At 52.7% G+C, this 15961-nt stretch overlaps 1 protein-coding gene across 1 annotated transcript in view; it reads left to right on the top strand.

Annotated features, from left to right (window-relative positions):
* Nucleotides 1-15961, top strand: part of CLUH (clustered mitochondria homolog) — a 40499-nt gene that overhangs the window by 4307 nt on the left and 20231 nt on the right. Inside the window, exons 2-7 of the mRNA XM_055721375.1 lie at nucleotides 9961-10157; nucleotides 11755-11926; nucleotides 12089-12232; nucleotides 12440-12567; nucleotides 13222-13376; nucleotides 14736-14861. Of these exons, the coding sequence (XP_055577350.1) occupies nucleotides 9961-10157; nucleotides 11755-11926; nucleotides 12089-12232; nucleotides 12440-12567; nucleotides 13222-13376; nucleotides 14736-14861 (922 nt within the window). The remainder of the gene's footprint in view (nucleotides 1-9960; nucleotides 10158-11754; nucleotides 11927-12088; nucleotides 12233-12439; nucleotides 12568-13221; nucleotides 13377-14735; nucleotides 14862-15961) is intronic.

Genomic DNA, 15961 nt, shown 5'->3' with positions numbered 1-15961 from the left:
CTGATGGGCACATCTGTGCCGTGGGATGCAGCAAGGCAGCAGGAGCTGCTGAGGACAGTGTTGCAGCCGTCTGCTCTCCTCTGCGAACCCTACCCAGAGCTCCCTGTTGCATTTGTGGGTCCAGGGGCTCGGCCACGTGAAGATTCATGTAGGGCTCTCGGGACTGGCAAAGTTGGTCTTTCCAGGCTTGTGCTGCATGGAGTTTTCCCTGGAGCTGTTGTGGTGACAGGCACCAGTGGTAGCACGGGGTGAAGCCAAAGCCTTCCCTGTGACACTCTGGAGCAGTGGCTCCCAGTGCAGCTGCTTCTGTCTGCAACCTGATGTTCTGCTGGTCCCCCTGCACCCAGAGTCTAACAGGCTAGCTCACTGTCCTGGGCCCTCGCCGTCTCGGTATCTTTCTGCAGCTAAGGTATGTCCCAGAATAAGATACATGTACTTTGAGAGTTATCGACTGATTCTCAGTACCTGCCTGAAATGTGATTCCTTCGTTCAGCTCTCTTCTCTTTAAAGTTGAGAAACATGCTCTTCCTGACATAGTTGATGTTTTTGCTGGTGCTGGTCTTTGCACTTTGCCCTAGGTCCTAGTCTTTGTTCCTGTTTTCTGTGATGTTTGAATTGCATGTTGTTGTAGCAGGATCACCTAGCCAGCTGGGTTCAGGACTAATTTTCCGAAGTTTTGGCCAGACAGAAAGTTTACAAATGGGTTTAAATGTGGCTCCCAGATGTGGAGAGCACAGCGTGGGTAACTCAGGGTGCCAGATGCAAAGTATGAGGCATTTTGGTGCTTGTAAGTGCCTGAGCCAGCAGCTGTGGGACCCCATGAGTGCCCTGGGGCATGGCTGCAATGCAAGTGTCCCTGTATCGATACAAATACAGAAAAGCCACAAACAGGCTGGAATGCGGCTTGAGTTGTTTAGGTGTATCCAGCCAGATTTTACTGTGGATGCACCAGAGCTAGGAATGAATAATTTCCCCACCTGCCATCCATGGATTGTTAGTGCCAGAGGAGAGGTTTCCAGACCAGCAAGCCCAGGGCCCTTGTTGAGAGCGCTGCATGCTGCAGCCCCACTACGCTCACTGTGTGGGTCAGTCCCCGGTGTTACAAAGCTGCTGAAAAATAAATGCAGTGTTTATACCTCTACCCACAGATGGGTTATATCCAATTTGGGTTTAATGATGGCAGTAGAGCTGCTCTCATATTTCAGCGTGGGCCCTTAGTAAAAGCAGTGTTTGTTGCACCTAAAGTGCTGGATGTTTCTGGGAAGCTGTGGCTTCCACCAGGGAGGTAGCTGGAGGCACTTCTGCTGTCTCCCACCTCCCCTGATGGGATGTCCTGCAGAAACGTTTCCACTGGGGCCATCTCTGGAGCTAATACCTATTAATTTAGTCAGTTTATTTACATTCATTAAACTATTTATTTTGTTTGATTTATTATTCAGCTAAAATTTAATTTGCATTTGCTATACTGACACCAGCCTTTGCATGTTAAAGCTAGCACATACCCCGCTGCTCTGAACGTGCTTTGGCTTGAGCTGAAGAAATGCTGCTTGGCCTCATGAGACCTGACCAGGTACTGCTCCAGGGGGAGGTTTTGCCTCTTCAGAGGTCTGTGGATAAAGAGGAAGAGTTGAAGCTGTCAATACATCTGAACTCCTTCAAAATAATCGGAAAAACAGGAGTTACTGGTGCAGTCTGAAAGTTGGTGCTGGCTTGCGAGGCCAAGGGATGCCTTGTCTGAGGCTCCGAGGCCTGGCAGCTCCTGCGCCGGAGGAGCAGCCATGGGGGTGCCTGGGGCCCCTTGCTTACTGGGGCAGGAGCTCACATGAGTTGGAGCAGGACAGACCTTGCTTCTGATTCCTCTCCTCTTTAAAAGGACAACAGAAGCTAGTCAGGGTTTCCTGTGGAGAGCTTTGGGTCTGTTCCTCAGCCCATTTCTGCCTTTCTTCTGGCAAGTGGCTTGCTGGCATGGAGGCTCAGGGGGCTGCTCCTGGCCTTCCCGGGGCCGCCTCTGGAGGAAGGGATCGCTGTTCCTGTGTGTGCTGTGTTGGCCTTGAGCAAGCAATCACATGAGCGCTGCGGTCTTGGGTTAGTTTTAGTTTTGAGATTTTTGTGGCACGTATTTTTCCTCTGCTTGGTGCAGAGTTGTGCCCCTTCCCGTCCTTGAAGCCATGACGAGCGCTGAGGAAACCTGTGCTGGGGCTCAGGCTGCCCAGGACTTTGGAGGTTGGCAGGTTTGCTACCCAGACATGAAGGCTTTCCCGGGCAGGTCCAGGGCTGGCCAGTTTAGACTGTGGCTCTTGCACATCACACTGCGTGTCTGAAAGTTCCAGCTCTTCACAAGCGTCCCAAGAAACCGGGGCGGCTGAAGGGACCCGAGCAGCTGAACGCTGCGGGATGCATGGAGGGCCACGGTGCCTGGCTGGTCCCGGCAGGACAAGGCGAGGAGCCAGGCGGCTGCGGCACGGCCTCACCAGAGGCATGCTGCGGCCTGCTCGGCTGCAGCCTCCCTGGGGCGCCCTGTGCTTGCCGAAATCTCTGGCTCCATAATCTCTGCTTTAGTTGCTGGGATTTCTTAAAGTAACAATAAGAGAGGAGTTGTGTTTGGGGGCGGGTGTGTGGTTTTGTGGTTTGTTTGCGTTTGATACAGCAGAGCAGGGTGAGAGGACAGAAAATTCGTCTGGAGACTGCTTATTGATTCAGTGCCTGGCTGTTTTGTGCTTGTCCTGCTTAGTATGGATGGCTGTGCCTGGGCCCAGCCGTGCCATAGTAACTGCCCTCGCCTTGTAATTCAATGCATCCACTTGCTTACAGGTTTGGCAGCGCTGAAGCGCTCCAGCAGTCGTCCCATGCTGCACTGGTGCAGCACTCGAGATCGGGCTATTTATAACCCCCCTGGGCCGGGGTGATTGGGCCGGCATCCCTCCGCGAGTGCGCCTGAAGAACCTGTTAGACACACGTCTGGTTTTGTTCTGGCGCGGCAGGGAGAGGAGCGCTTCAGCTGCGGGAGCTACTTTTGGGCTTTGCGGGTACTGTGGTGCTGTGAGCGTGGCGGCTGGGGAGCGGGGCGACGGTGTGCGGTGGATGAAGGTTGCTGACCAGCGCTTTGGGGGAGCTGCTGTGAGCCTGGTGTCCGATCCTGGCAAGCACGCAGGACATGAGCTCAGGGCGCATGGGATACTGCACAAAGTCAGCTGCTGGCCCTCTGTCTTGCCACCCTGGGGCCAAGTAGGGTTTTTCTGTGGAGAAGGAGGCCTTCTGCGTGAGAAGGCGAGCAGGTCCTGGCTGCAGCAGGTGAGGGCTGCCACGTGGGAGTTTGCCTTGCGGGGACTTCAGTATATGTGTGCAAACAAAACTGAATTTTCTAACTTGGTGCTGTATGAGCCAGCCTGCCTGTGATCATGGGGAACAGCCTTTTTGCAAACTGCTGCAGGCATGTCACTGATCTAATCTTCCAGACGCGCAGCTTTAACTCGCCCGATGAGAGGTCACCCCTCTTACCAAAGCCTGCCATGAGCTGCACCATCTACCCGGAGATACCAGAAGCTGCCCAGTATGCTGGGTTGTATCCAGACATCATCCCCAGCGAGGCAGTGACTGGAAGCCTGCAGAAGTACGCTGAATACATCCAGGACCTATCCAAGGCCAAGGACGATGAAGGAACAGTGACGGTCTGTGATAAGAGCTGTTTGAAACCCAGCGTTGGCGCTGCTGGTCTGCTCCAGCAGACAGAGGCATCCGGTGCGGTGGCTGTCCTTCCAGCCGACCTTGGGGAAGGGCCGGCAGGGCTGGTCGATCATGCCCTGTCGCTTGAGGTCTGCCAGAGCTGCATGAAACTTGAGGACAGCAGCTTAGCCCATAGATCCTGCCGCCGGGAGGAGCACGTGGCAGCAGCTGACGGGGGGGATGCAGCCCCTGGAGCACGTCCCACCGGCCAGGGCCACGGTGATGGACAAGCAGCCTTGTGTTTAGACACAGCCTCGGTGGGCCCAGACAGCATGCCAGAATGCAGAGGTACTGATGTCTCTCTGGGGAGCCCTGGGATGCCGCCTTCTGCTCTGCCAGCAAGCATGGGGAAAATCCTGCCGGCCCAAAGGACAGTTGTGCTGCCTGTCCCCACTGAAGAGGTGTCACCTGAGGTGCGAGGCACAAGTACTGGTTTTGTAATGACAGACCCCACTGTCTGCCCCGGCAGTAGGTCCAGCTGTGATCCTGACTCTCAGGCGCAGGCACTGCCCTCAAAGCAGCAGCAGCAGAAGAAGAGGAGAAAGAAAAAGAAGCTCACACTGCTAGGTGCTCAGTGGCATGGCACTCTGTCACGCTCTGTGTAGACAAAACACTGTATGCCCGTCATGGTGGTGGTGGCTGCATGTGCCCGTGGGATGGGGCAGGATGAAGGGCAGGGGAGGCCAGGTGATGTTTTAACTTCATGGCAGAAGGAAAAGGAGGAAGGTGGTGAGATATCCCACCCGGGGTGTGTACCACAGAGGGGTCTGTCCCTTGTCAGTGAAACAAACATAAGGGGGGTTTGCTTATTATTTTTTTTTTTAATTCATATGGCAAATCTTTCTCTTGTTTGTGGCTGCAAACGTGGCCCTTGTAAAGGATGGGAGCGGATCTGCAGCAGGCAGGAGCATGGGGCAGTGAGGGACTGGAGCAGCATTTGCTTGGAGTCTTTGGCTCGCTTGAGCTGCCATGGGTGGGAGACGCCTGACCTGCAGCGATGGAGCGGCTCCGCGGCTGCCCTGAGCGCAGCGACGGCATGTTCCTTCACCTGGTGCATCTTCCCAGCACTGTGGGGACAGCGGGGCCCCAGCCACTTGCTACAGTGTGGGAGGGGAGCAGCCGCCTGCTTGGCCGCATCTTGCTTTTCTCCTCTCCTGCTTCTCCCCAAGCTGGTGTACCATGGCTGGAGTCGACGCCAGTCACTCCAGCATGGCACCAAACGGTAAGTCAGAGTGGCTTTTGTTCTTGCCAGGACTTCTAAGATAGGAGAAACTCGGGGGTTTTTTTATTTTTAAGTCTCACGGTCAAATTTTGCCTTTGTCACTGTATTTTGGTTTTGTTCAGTTGCTGTGCAGTGGCCGAATTTTGGTCTCGAATGCTGTCTTGCGGTGCACCCAGCAGCATGAGGGGATGTGCAGTGCGAGTGACCCGGGCTGGCTGCTTGGTTTCTGGTTTAGCACTGTGTGTGCTCTCCATGCCAGCAGCAGGTGTCTGGGCTGCAGGCCCAGCTGGCTGCAAGATCGTGCAGAAACTCTCATGCTGCTCAGGATTCGAAATGCTTTTGAGGAGGGAAAGGCAGAATTTGGGCCCTCAGAATGACTCTAGAGCCAGTAACAAGAAATGCGCTCCTAAACTTGGTGACAGAAATGGTAGGGTTTTAATTTCCAGTCTTGTGCCTCTGATAATCTGTGCTGTTACTAGATGCAGGGAAGGGAACTCCTCATCTACGGAGCAGTCCCTCCAGACCAGGCGAACTCACAGCAGCGTAGTGTTGCCATCTTTTTGACCTGATAATCGAAGAAAAGGATTAGTGACTGACTCTGGTTTAGAAGATTTGTTTGAACATTAAGTGGTTAACGTTTCCCATAATCTGTGCTATCTATCACTGTATGCAGCCAGCATATTCAGGTTCAGGTGTGCACCCTCTTTCACACCAGGATCCTGACTGGTTGAGTTCGTGAGGTGCCCGTCACCTCTGCAGGCTTGCTGTGAATAGGAAGGGTGATTAAAACAGGGCCTGTCACCTTGGCATGTGTACTCGTCGTCCAGGTGCAAAGACAAAACTTAATCCTTATGTGATCTTCTCTGCCAGGTGCGAGCCTGGGTTGATTCCTCCCGGTGAGGTGGTGTCTGTGCCGCCTTCTCCCCTCCTCAGTGTTTTGCTTTGCCTGTTCTCCTGACGCTGTAGTCTTGCCTGCACTCGAGGTTTGCTCACGCTGTGCTCTGAGTAGCAGTGAGAACATCGCGTTACAGCTCGGCTGCCAGCCAGCACAAGCTGGAGCTCAGCAGCCTCAGCCATGCCTGGGGGTACGCACCAGGGGCTGAAAGGAGCAGGGTCCTTGCTGGGGTGCTGGTGCATCCTGTGGAGTGACAGGGGCGACTGGAGGTCACAGCCTTTGGTCGAAACCGCAGAACTGCATCTCGAGGCTGACGTGTACCCAGGGAGGGATCTCCTTGCTCCATCTCCAGCAGCGTGAGCAGGGCGGTAAGCGGGAGGAGTGGCTGGGTAGTGCCCCCGGAGCGGGTGGAACCGCTTCCCTGTGACTCAGCTGCCTTCCATGAAACAGTCTGGGCTGCATTGCATGGCGCACTCTCCTGTGGGCAAGAGCTCGCAAATAACACAGCTCCTGCCCCCTTTGGGGCTTGAACGTTGAGCAGGTAACAGCAGAGAGGTCTCTACAGGTGTCTTTCGGGTATCCCTGTTGCTCTTCCTGCCATCTTGAGTGTGCTGAAATCAGGTGGCCAATGCTTTTGCCTCCCTCTCCCTGCTGGTGCTGCTGAGGCTGCAGCACAGCTGGTCTGCAGCAGGCAGCACGGGGACCGCTTCCAGGCAGGTGGGTGAAGCTTGCCCATGGGGAGAGCACGCAGGATGTTGGCACGCAGCAGGCAACGCTTCCTCCAGGCAGGCATGCTGTCAGCCAGGGTTGAAACAAAACACACAGTTTTCTTTGAAACATACCCATTCTGTAAAAACCCCACTGGAAAGCCTTTGCTGGCCTTAAATCAAAGGGTTTACCTGCTGGACAGCTGGTCTTTTTCAGTGCAGGCTTAACTTTTGTTTCTAAACTTAAGACAGTGTTGTCTGGAGCTGGATCTTCTGGCATAAGGAGACAGGAAGGTGTTGCCTCAACATGTCTCTTCTGTTACAGAGTGCAGAGCTGTATCAGCCCCAACTTCACTCAAGAAGGGAAAGAGGGATGAAAAGTGCAAATAGGTTGTATTTCCACAGACAGGAAACAGTCTTCAGATTTCTGAAACAATCAGTAGTTTGGGGCTGTGATACCACAGAGTAGTGAACAGCAGAGGTGTGGTCCTGGCTGGTGACTTCTTGTCTTGTGCAGGCTTTCCCTGTCTTTGCTTTGCAGCTGAAGGTGTTTGCTGCACTTGAGGCCAGCATGCATATGGGTGCTCAGCTCTCGTGTGACACATGTCTCCTGGTTTGGTTAGTCCCTATACACTGCTTCCCTTCTCCCCACCTGCAGCTCCAGGCTGGCTGGTTAATTTCTGCTCTTTATGGAGGCACCTTCTTTGCAGGATCTTGCTTAGAAAAAAGACAAGTCACATTTACTCAAAGATGATGGTGTTTCTTTTGGGAATACCCTGCCAACTGTTGTGACACAGGGGTAGCTTCAGCACCCACCTTGCTACTGTTGATGAGTTGGTTGGTTGGAAAGCATCCTTGGTCAAACCTTTAGCATGATTATCAGGTGCAGGGGTGGGCCTGAGCATGGCGTAGGGTAGGCTGCAGGAGCATCGGGACAGGCATCGTGGCTGGGAATGAGAGCAGAAAGGCAGGAGCCAGCACATCCCACGGGCTGCTCCTTCCATGCCTCAGCTGCCAGCAAAAGTCAGCTGTTGGTGAGCAGCACCTCGAGCTTGTCATCTGTGACTCTGTTGGAAAAGCTCCTTGGTCACAGACAGGTGGAGACTGGGGGTCTCGGGTTGGTGGGCAGCACCAGTGCAGCTGTGCCTGGATTTGGCCTTTGGCCGCTGCCACAGCGATTGAAGGTGGGCTCTGCTGGGTCTTCAGCCAGTGCTGCAGCCTTCCTTGTAACCAAGTTCTGCCTCCCATTTCTGGCTGCTAAAGCAGGAGCAAAAGTTCAGGGATCCTTCCCTGCTGGGGTGGGCAGGGGCTGGACTGTGCCTGGCTCAGGAGCCTGGCGGGTCATCCCGTCAATGGTACAAGCAGCCTCAGGTGTAGCATTTCTGTGATGGCTTTTCTGCTCTCCCTCCTTGTCCTTACATGTTCAGGCAGTCCAGGAGTGTGGCTGTGCTGGCTGCAGGGTGTGACGAGGGGCTCTCCCCAGCCCTCTGGGCATGGTGTGGTTTTTCTGAAACCACATCTCTTGGGGCACTCTTATGTAGAGCTTTTCTTCCTCCTTTCTAGCATGACTGCAGCTTGCTGGAGCCAGAGCCAGGCCTCTTGTCTGGCTTGCCTGTGGCTTCATCTGTCAAAGAAATGAACAGCTTGTGCTGGGGACATAAGCAAAGTGACAGGGAACATGAACAGCAGCTGCTGAGATGCTGAAGGCAGCAGAGGCTGCTTAAGGTAGCTCTGTTACCTGCTGCCTTCTGGAACGGGTGTGCTTTCCTTGTGTTTCTTGCTCTTTTATAGTGTCCTAATTCAGCCTTGACAGTCCTCTCTGAGGCGCGTTGGCTGTTGGCAGCCATAGTCTGGAACAGGAGTATGACCCTCTGGGGACACTCCAGCAGGGCTCGTTGCTGCAGCCTGTGTTGCGCTCCAGAGGCGTGCAGGGGATGTGGCGTTTCCAGCCATGTTCTTGTACACAGTAAAGGTTGGATGACTTTTCTGGGCTGCCAGAGCAGTTGGGGCTGGTAGGCAGGAACTAGCCGTGGCAGCTTTAGGTCTTCAAGCCACGGCACCAGTCTGCATTTCAGAAGTGGTGGAGGCTGAGCTGCCGTCTTCCCTGGAGCACAGCCAGGGCTGGGATGGATGCCTTGCTAGGAGGGGAGGAGGAGGAAAGAGACCTGCCAGGTGGAGCTGGCTGGAGGACTGTAGCTTGGTGCTCAGCAGCCTCATGGTGTTAACCTGGCTTTGAGCTGCTCTGACCCCGTGCAGCCTTTTGGAAAGGCCGTTGCTGCTGCCTGGGAAAGCCCCCAGCCCGCTCCATTTGCGCAGCTGGTGAGCAGCTGCTTGGGAGCACCAAGCTGGAACTGCTGTGTGTGGCTCTGGGGGTCCAGCAGCTGGGTGTGCTGGCTGTGTATGCTGGCACGGGACAGCTGTACTGCAAATGCGCCCCTCAGGGCACTGTGCCTGCTCCCTTCCAGCATTTGCCGTCTGGGCCAGAGGGTCCCCAGGCTGGGGGCAAGAGGGTCTCTTCCTTCTCTCAAAGGGTCTTTTTCGCTGTTCCAGCTTACTCTGGCAGCACCTCGGTCCTCTTTAGCATGGTCTGCAGCCTGGTTTGGTGGGTGTAGGCTGCTCTAGGAGACAAGATTTAGGAAGCTCTATCAGCTCTCTGATGCTCTCCACCTTACTGGAAAAGAAAACTTCATTGCTGGAGCAGTGAAGTAGGTGCAGAGAGCTCCCTTCCCTGTGACGCATCTGTCTAAATGAGCACTTAAAATGTCGTCATCTTTTTCTTGAATAAAATTGCTTAGGCAAAGCCTCGCCCTGGCACCATGGGATCTCTGCGAAGTATTTTGGAAATGCAGAGGGTGGCCAGATGCAGGTAGGGGCGTGGGAGCTGTTTGTGTGCCTGTGGAGTAACCTGGCTCCCACCTGATGCACAGCTTAGCAATGCAACTGCCGTGTCTTCCCCTCCCTGCTCTCCTGGCTCAACAGTAGCGTACCAGGAGGTATGTTAGGAGCTGTGTAACATGTTGGTGCAGAGGTTACAGCTGCCTCTAGGCTGCAAAGCACCACACGCCCATCTCTTTTAATTAAGAGGCTTCTTAAGACTAAGCTGAATGTGTTGTACACTGACCCATCCTTCCTGCTTTCCTTCCCTCCCCTCTCCACACAGGATTTGTGGAAGACGAAAACCCTGCAGGCAAGTGAGAGCATGTTAATTAAGCTGTGAGGGGAAGGGAGGGAAGGGCCTGGCACATCTGTGCCTAGTAAACACCAAGTGCAGAATAAAATGCTTGCTGCCTTTTAACCCCTGGTTCACTTGGGTTGGCCCGAGGATGGTGGTGGTGTCTGAACCAGTCTCCAAACACTCGGTGAGGACTGTCCGTTTGCTCAGACCTTGTCTAAATCCTTCTGTTTTTGCCCAGAGCACCCGTCTGGTGTGGCACTGATGAACGGCAGCGGCCCGCACGAGAGCCTTAAGGACGAGAAGGATGCCAGACAGAATGGCCATGAGGAGGCTGACCCAGGAGAAGATGGGAACGACCAGGAGGTCATTGTCATACAGGACACGGGATTTACTGTCAAGATCTGTGCGCCAGGAATAGAGCCCTTTTCCCTGCAGGTACCTCCCTTTGCCAGCTGGGGAGGGGAATGGAGGTGGTGCTGGAGGAGGCGGTGGCAGGAAGCATTTGAGCCAGGGCACATGCAGCATGGTCTTCAACCAGCTAGGTTGGAAGGGGCAGAGGACTGTGCCCAGGAAGGCCCCTACTAGCTCCCACAGTCTGGACAGTACTGTGCTCACGGCTCCCTCGCTTGTCCATCCTTTGGTGGCATTAATTGGGGAAGGAGGCAGCAAGGCATGGAGGGTGCAGGAGAGAAGCTGCCTGACCAGTGGCTTCTAGAGAAAAAGGAAAGAAAAGGAGATGTGAGCAACAGGCTGTCTGGCGCAGGCCTGCCTAGGCTCCCTGAGGATGGGGAGGTGTTTTGTTCCGGATCCCAGGTGTGAAGCGAGGGGAGGGAGAATGAGCTGAGGTGTAGCTTCTCTCTGCCCATCTCAGAGGGGTGCAGGCGTGGACCCGAGCACTGGGGAAATGGCCTTCCCGCTTCTGGGAAAACAGGATTTCTGAGTCTGACTCTCAGGAGGGGAAAATCCCTTGCTTGCCGAATGGTTTTGGCATGATGCTCCCTTGGGCTAACCTGGGCTTAGTACAGCAACAGGTGCTAGCACAGCTCAGGGAGCTCAAGCGGCAGCCTGAGGATCAAGGGAGCAATGCAGTCTTCCCTTCCCCACTGCACAGAGAGCTCCGCATGTGTCACGGGGACAATGACCTGTGCCACCAGATCAGGACAGGCTTTCACATACCTAACGGATGTTCTGATTTAGCTTAATACTTCACTGAAAATAATTTGAATGAAGTATCTCTAGTTCTGGGGAGAGATGTCTGGAGTCTAAACCCAGTGGGAAGTCTTATCTCCCCAAGACCAGCAGAGAGTGCAGTGAAATTGCATCGCCTGTGGAACTAGTTGTATCTCAGCCTAGCTTTTTTCTCCTTTAAATCCCCTTGGCTGTTAGTTTTAATGGGCTAATAATAGCAGGCCACGTTGTTTACAGCAGCTTATGTAAACTACCCTGAGTCCTGCTGGCTTGAGAGCAGTGTCAGTGATGCTGGAGCCAGAGCAGGGAGGTAGGAGAGCAGCTCTGGTGCACAAGCTGGGGTGGCTTCTTGCATCGCGGGAGCCATACGCTTGCAGGCGGCATGCCCTGGAGGTGCGGCACTGGCATGGACATGCCGCACTGTGCCGTGGGTACCGCAACAAACTGAGTGGAGGAAATAGTCTGTTTTCCATGTGCATCATTCAAAGCCTTGCCACAAATGCACAGTGTGAACGGGTAAGGGAAGAGTCTCTGGGTTCCCCCACCACTTTCTGTTCCTTCTCTGCCACCTCTGTCCCATGCCGAGTGCTCGGCACAGCACCAGGCTGTTACATTTCTGGGTGTCGAGCCCTGAGGGGTGGAGCTGGGGTGGCTGACCCTGCTAGAGGTGGCAGTGCCTTCTCAGCAGAAACAGAAGTGATCTTCCTGGTAGGGAGAGCCAGAGTCTGCCTTTCTAAGCCTGGAGAGGTAACAAGAGGTGTTTGATTTTGCAGCAGAGGGACAAAGTTTGGCAAGAACGCGTGTGAGGATTGAGAATAACTGTCTGGGTCTTTCTCTTCTTAAGGTCTCTCCTCAAGAGATGGTGCAAGAGATCCACCAAGTTTTGATGGACCGTGAGGATACCTGCCACCGGACTTGCTTCTCTCTGCAGCTGGATGGCAATGTCCTAGACAACTTTGCTGAGCTGAAAACTATTGAAGGACTGCAGGAGGGCTCGCTGCTGAAAGTGGTGGAAGGCAAGTTCCTTCAGACTTCAGGAGGGAGAAAGTGAGGGTGTTCATAGGGAGTGGTTTTGGCCACCTGGCAGTCTTTTCCTGTGGTTCCTTTTTGAGACCTGCGTGCCAAAGGAGTAAGCAACTGTGTAATCCCAGTTTCTTTCCTCCCTTTTCACTCATCAGAACCGTACACAGTGCGAGAAGCCAGGATACATGTCCGTCACATTCGGGACCTTCTGAAGAGTCTTGACCCATCAGATGCTTTCAATGGTGTGGACTGTAATTCATTGTCCTTCTTGAGTGTCTTCACTGAAGGAGACCTGGGAGGTATGGGGCAAAAAGGCTTCTCTGGTGTGTCAGTGTTTTCATTCCCCTGACTCCTTGCTTAGTTAAAACACATCATTAGCCATCAGCTGTCCCACATTATTCAGGAGTGCAGAGAAACACTCGGAGCACTTCTGCTTTCCTCCTTGAATAATTACTGGAGGAGGGAACGCTGTGTCTGTCAGCACTGACTTTCTATCTCTGTTCTAGACAGTGGAAAACGGAAGAAGAAAGGTACTGAAATGGAACAAATTGACTGCACCCCTCCTGAACATATCCTGCCAGGTAGCAAAGAGAGACCCCTGTGTGCCCTTCAGCCCCAGAACAGAGACTGGAAGGTAGAGTTCTCCTGTGTCATTAAAACAGCTATCGGCACATTCCTTGCAGCAAACTGATGCTTGGGGATTGAAAGCTGCACTGAAGTGGACTTTGGGATTTGTTCTGCTAGATGCTTAATGAGTGCTGGAATAGCACTGCTTAGCCAAAAGAATAAAGTCCAAGAGCTTGTGTGCAAAGCACTGGACACAGAGTCTGGACATCTGCTGAGCATGAAATGGCCAGTCTGTAGGGAGGGGTGGCAGGGAAGGGAGAACAGCACTTCCCTGCAAAGTCCTGGAGACAGGATCTGCAGATCACTACAAATTACCCTTAGCTTTCCCATACCCTCCCACTTGGATTCTGGTTTAGAAGCTGCCACTTGAAAACCAGTACAGCAAGAAATCCATGCCTTGTGCAGCCCAAAGGCCCAGGGTGTCTGTTTTCACTTATGTCTTATGGTGTGAAAGGCAAACTGAGGCAAATTAGTGAACTGCAGACGGCTGGAGGAAGGCTGTGCTCTTGAGACCAGGTGGTTGGTTTTTTTGTAAGCTGTTTCTGGAACCAAGCAAGGGCGGCAGGTAAAAGGAATCTGGTATGTACGTCGAATGGCTGTGTAATTCAAGGGAATTAATTCCCGCTGACAGGAGTTGCTTCTGTTGTGTTTTTCTGTGTAGCCTTTGCAGTGCCTAAAGGTATTGACAATGAGTGGCTGGAACCCTCCACCCGGTAACCGGAAAATGCATGGGGACCTCATGTATTTGTATGTCATCACTGTGGAGGATCGGCATGTCAGTATCACCGCATCCACTCGAGGATTTTACTTGAATCAGTGAGTAACTAAGATTCTCCCTGACCTGCCCTGCAGTAGGGAGCTTGCCATAGCCCACTGGAAAAGAACCTACAAATAATTGCTGCTTTTTTTTTTTTTGGTGGAAAACAGCCTATTTTAATTTGCTGCTCTCATGGGTTTGTAGGAGTTGCTATACTGGATTGGGCTGTTCAGTTATGCCTGGTACCACTTCTCCACAGCAGATAAATGCCTGATGCTGTAGGGAAAGTTTAAACATTCCATAATGTTATCAGCTAATTACAGCATTTTGAGTTGGGAGGGAATTCCTCCCTGACCATTGCACCTATCTCATTTTGCCCTAAAGTAAAAGCACAGCCTGTCAGAATTTTCTAAGCTGGGCACAGATTGGACTAGGTTTCTTTTTATCATGAGGGACTGTTAAAATGGCTGTGCTGTGCCTGTCAGAGTGGCTGTACTGATGGAAGTGCTGCATCCATCCAGCCCAGTAGCCTGTAACACAGAGAACTTCAGAGCAACAGACCCTGCTGTACCTGAGCAACCGTCAGCTGAGAAACATCTCTGGGTGGCCTTGATCCTGCAATCCAGATAATTACCTGGGCAACCATAACTGTGTGTTTGAAGTACAACGTTGTAACTCAGAAGAAGAACGAAGCTGCCTGAAGAGAAGGGAAGCTTAAAATAGAGAAGATAAAATTCAAGCACATTTCCAGCTTCTGTCTCATTATGAAATGGAGGTGCTGTGGCTTGTGGAAGAAATAGTTTGTAGTCCATTGTTTCTCCCCAGACCTGTAAAAGCAAGTGTTCTAAGTAAAGAGTCTAAGGGTACACATATGAATGCAGGTCCCAGGAGACCAAGTGGCACAATGCACACGAAACAAGTGGCCTTTTTGACTGGCAAAATGTGACCTGGAGAGGGGGACCTGTAGGTGTGCTCTGGTGCTTAGCCTTCTAGCTGGGAGCCGTCGTATCTTGAGAGGGCACTGACTGTTTGGTATAGTTTGTGCCATTACCCTTGGGTTCTCTGTTAAGCAAAGGCCCCTTTGGTGTGTTTGGGAAGCTTGGTGATATCGGTCCTTCCCAGCTATAAAAATATAAACCTTTCTTGAACTTTGTGGTGGCTGAAGATTTGCTGTGCAGTCTGTTAGGGGCCAGGGGCAGGGTTACTAGCTGTATCTCATGTGGAGAGACTGGAGAGGGCCCTCGCAGCCCACTTGCCTGCGTGCCACATGGTCTCTGCTGTGCAAGCAAGGGCTCATTGTGCAGGCCTTTGATATAGTGCATATATGGAAAGCTCTCATTCACGTACCACGTTCCTGCGGTATGGGAAGTGTCAGGTAGGACAACGGCTTGTGACCTTGTTTCTTCTTTTTCTTGCAGGTCTACTGCATACAACTTCAATCCCAAACCTGCAAATCCCAGTTTTCTCAGTCATTCCTTGGTGGAACTGCTTAACCAGATCAGCCCTACCTTCAAAAAAAACTTTTCCGCTCTACAGAAGAAACGGTAGCAGCACTTTTTCCTCTCTAGTTGCCTTTAGTTGTTGTGAAGTTGCTTGGTGAGGCTCAGCTATGTGGCTAGTTCTGTGGGAACTGGATGCCACTGATACAGCGAGGTTTGTGATGCCTGGTTTCTCTGAGCTCACATAGTGGTGGGGCAGCTGGGACATGCGAGTCGGTGCAGCAAGGACCGCGGAACACCTGATTAAATGTCATGGCAGCACCCTGATGTAAGTGGCTTTCCCTCGCTCAAAAGATGGAGCTGTCAGAGCTGATGTGACTTGTCTGCTGTTGTTCAGCGTGGCACAGAGGCTGGTGGAAGCCCAGAGTCCTGATCCTTATCCACCGGATGGTTTCTCTTGGCTGTAGCTCCCAGATGACTCTTGCTTACAGCATGTAGATGTAGGGATTTTGGTTCTGCCTGAAGCAAAGGGTGGAGAGGGTGACAGCTTTCCTTTGCCATGGGAGTTACTAGCTGTGGGGCTTACCTGGGATTCAGTGCACTCCCTGATGAGAAGCTGCACACGTAGGGCAGTTGTGCAGTGGGAGAGAAAGCCCAGAGGTGGGCTGCAGTAATCGTACAAGGGGAACCACTGGTGTGTTGAGCAGCTCCTGAGGTGTGGGTCTCCTCGCTGAGTCACTATGTTGGCTATACACCTCGTGGGAGACTTGATGACTTCCTAGCTAGACAGGCAGCAGAGAGTTAATGTGAAACACAGCCACATGTGACTGAGCTGGTAACCTGTGCAGTAGGTACTTCTCCCCTGAATCCAAGAAAAGAGACCTAAGCATAAAACGCCAGGGAAAGTAACACGTGAGAGCTCTGCATAGGCTTACAGTGGAGAGCAAATAATTATTTTAAATATGCCCATGCATGTTCATTTTATTTCTTTTCCTCTAGCTCCTATAATAGGAGAGGGGAAAAAAAAGTATTGTTTTATTCTCCTGTTCTTGCTGCAGGGACCACTTATTCTGCTCCAGGATGGTGGGCCCTGTGCAAAAGCCTGTCATTCTTTAGAGTCCACTTAATGAACTGCCTTGGCTCAGCAGGGTGCAAATTGACAGGCACATTGTGTGGCTTTCAGGAGCTCTGCTTCTGCTCTCATT

Source organism: Falco cherrug, chromosome 1 (genome assembly GCF_023634085.1).
Source record: "Falco cherrug isolate bFalChe1 chromosome 1, bFalChe1.pri, whole genome shotgun sequence".
Lineage (NCBI taxonomy): Eukaryota > Metazoa > Chordata > Aves > Falconiformes > Falconidae > Falco > Falco cherrug.
The sequence above is the reverse complement of the archived record's forward strand: the minus strand, read 5'-3'. Positions and strand labels throughout refer to the sequence as shown.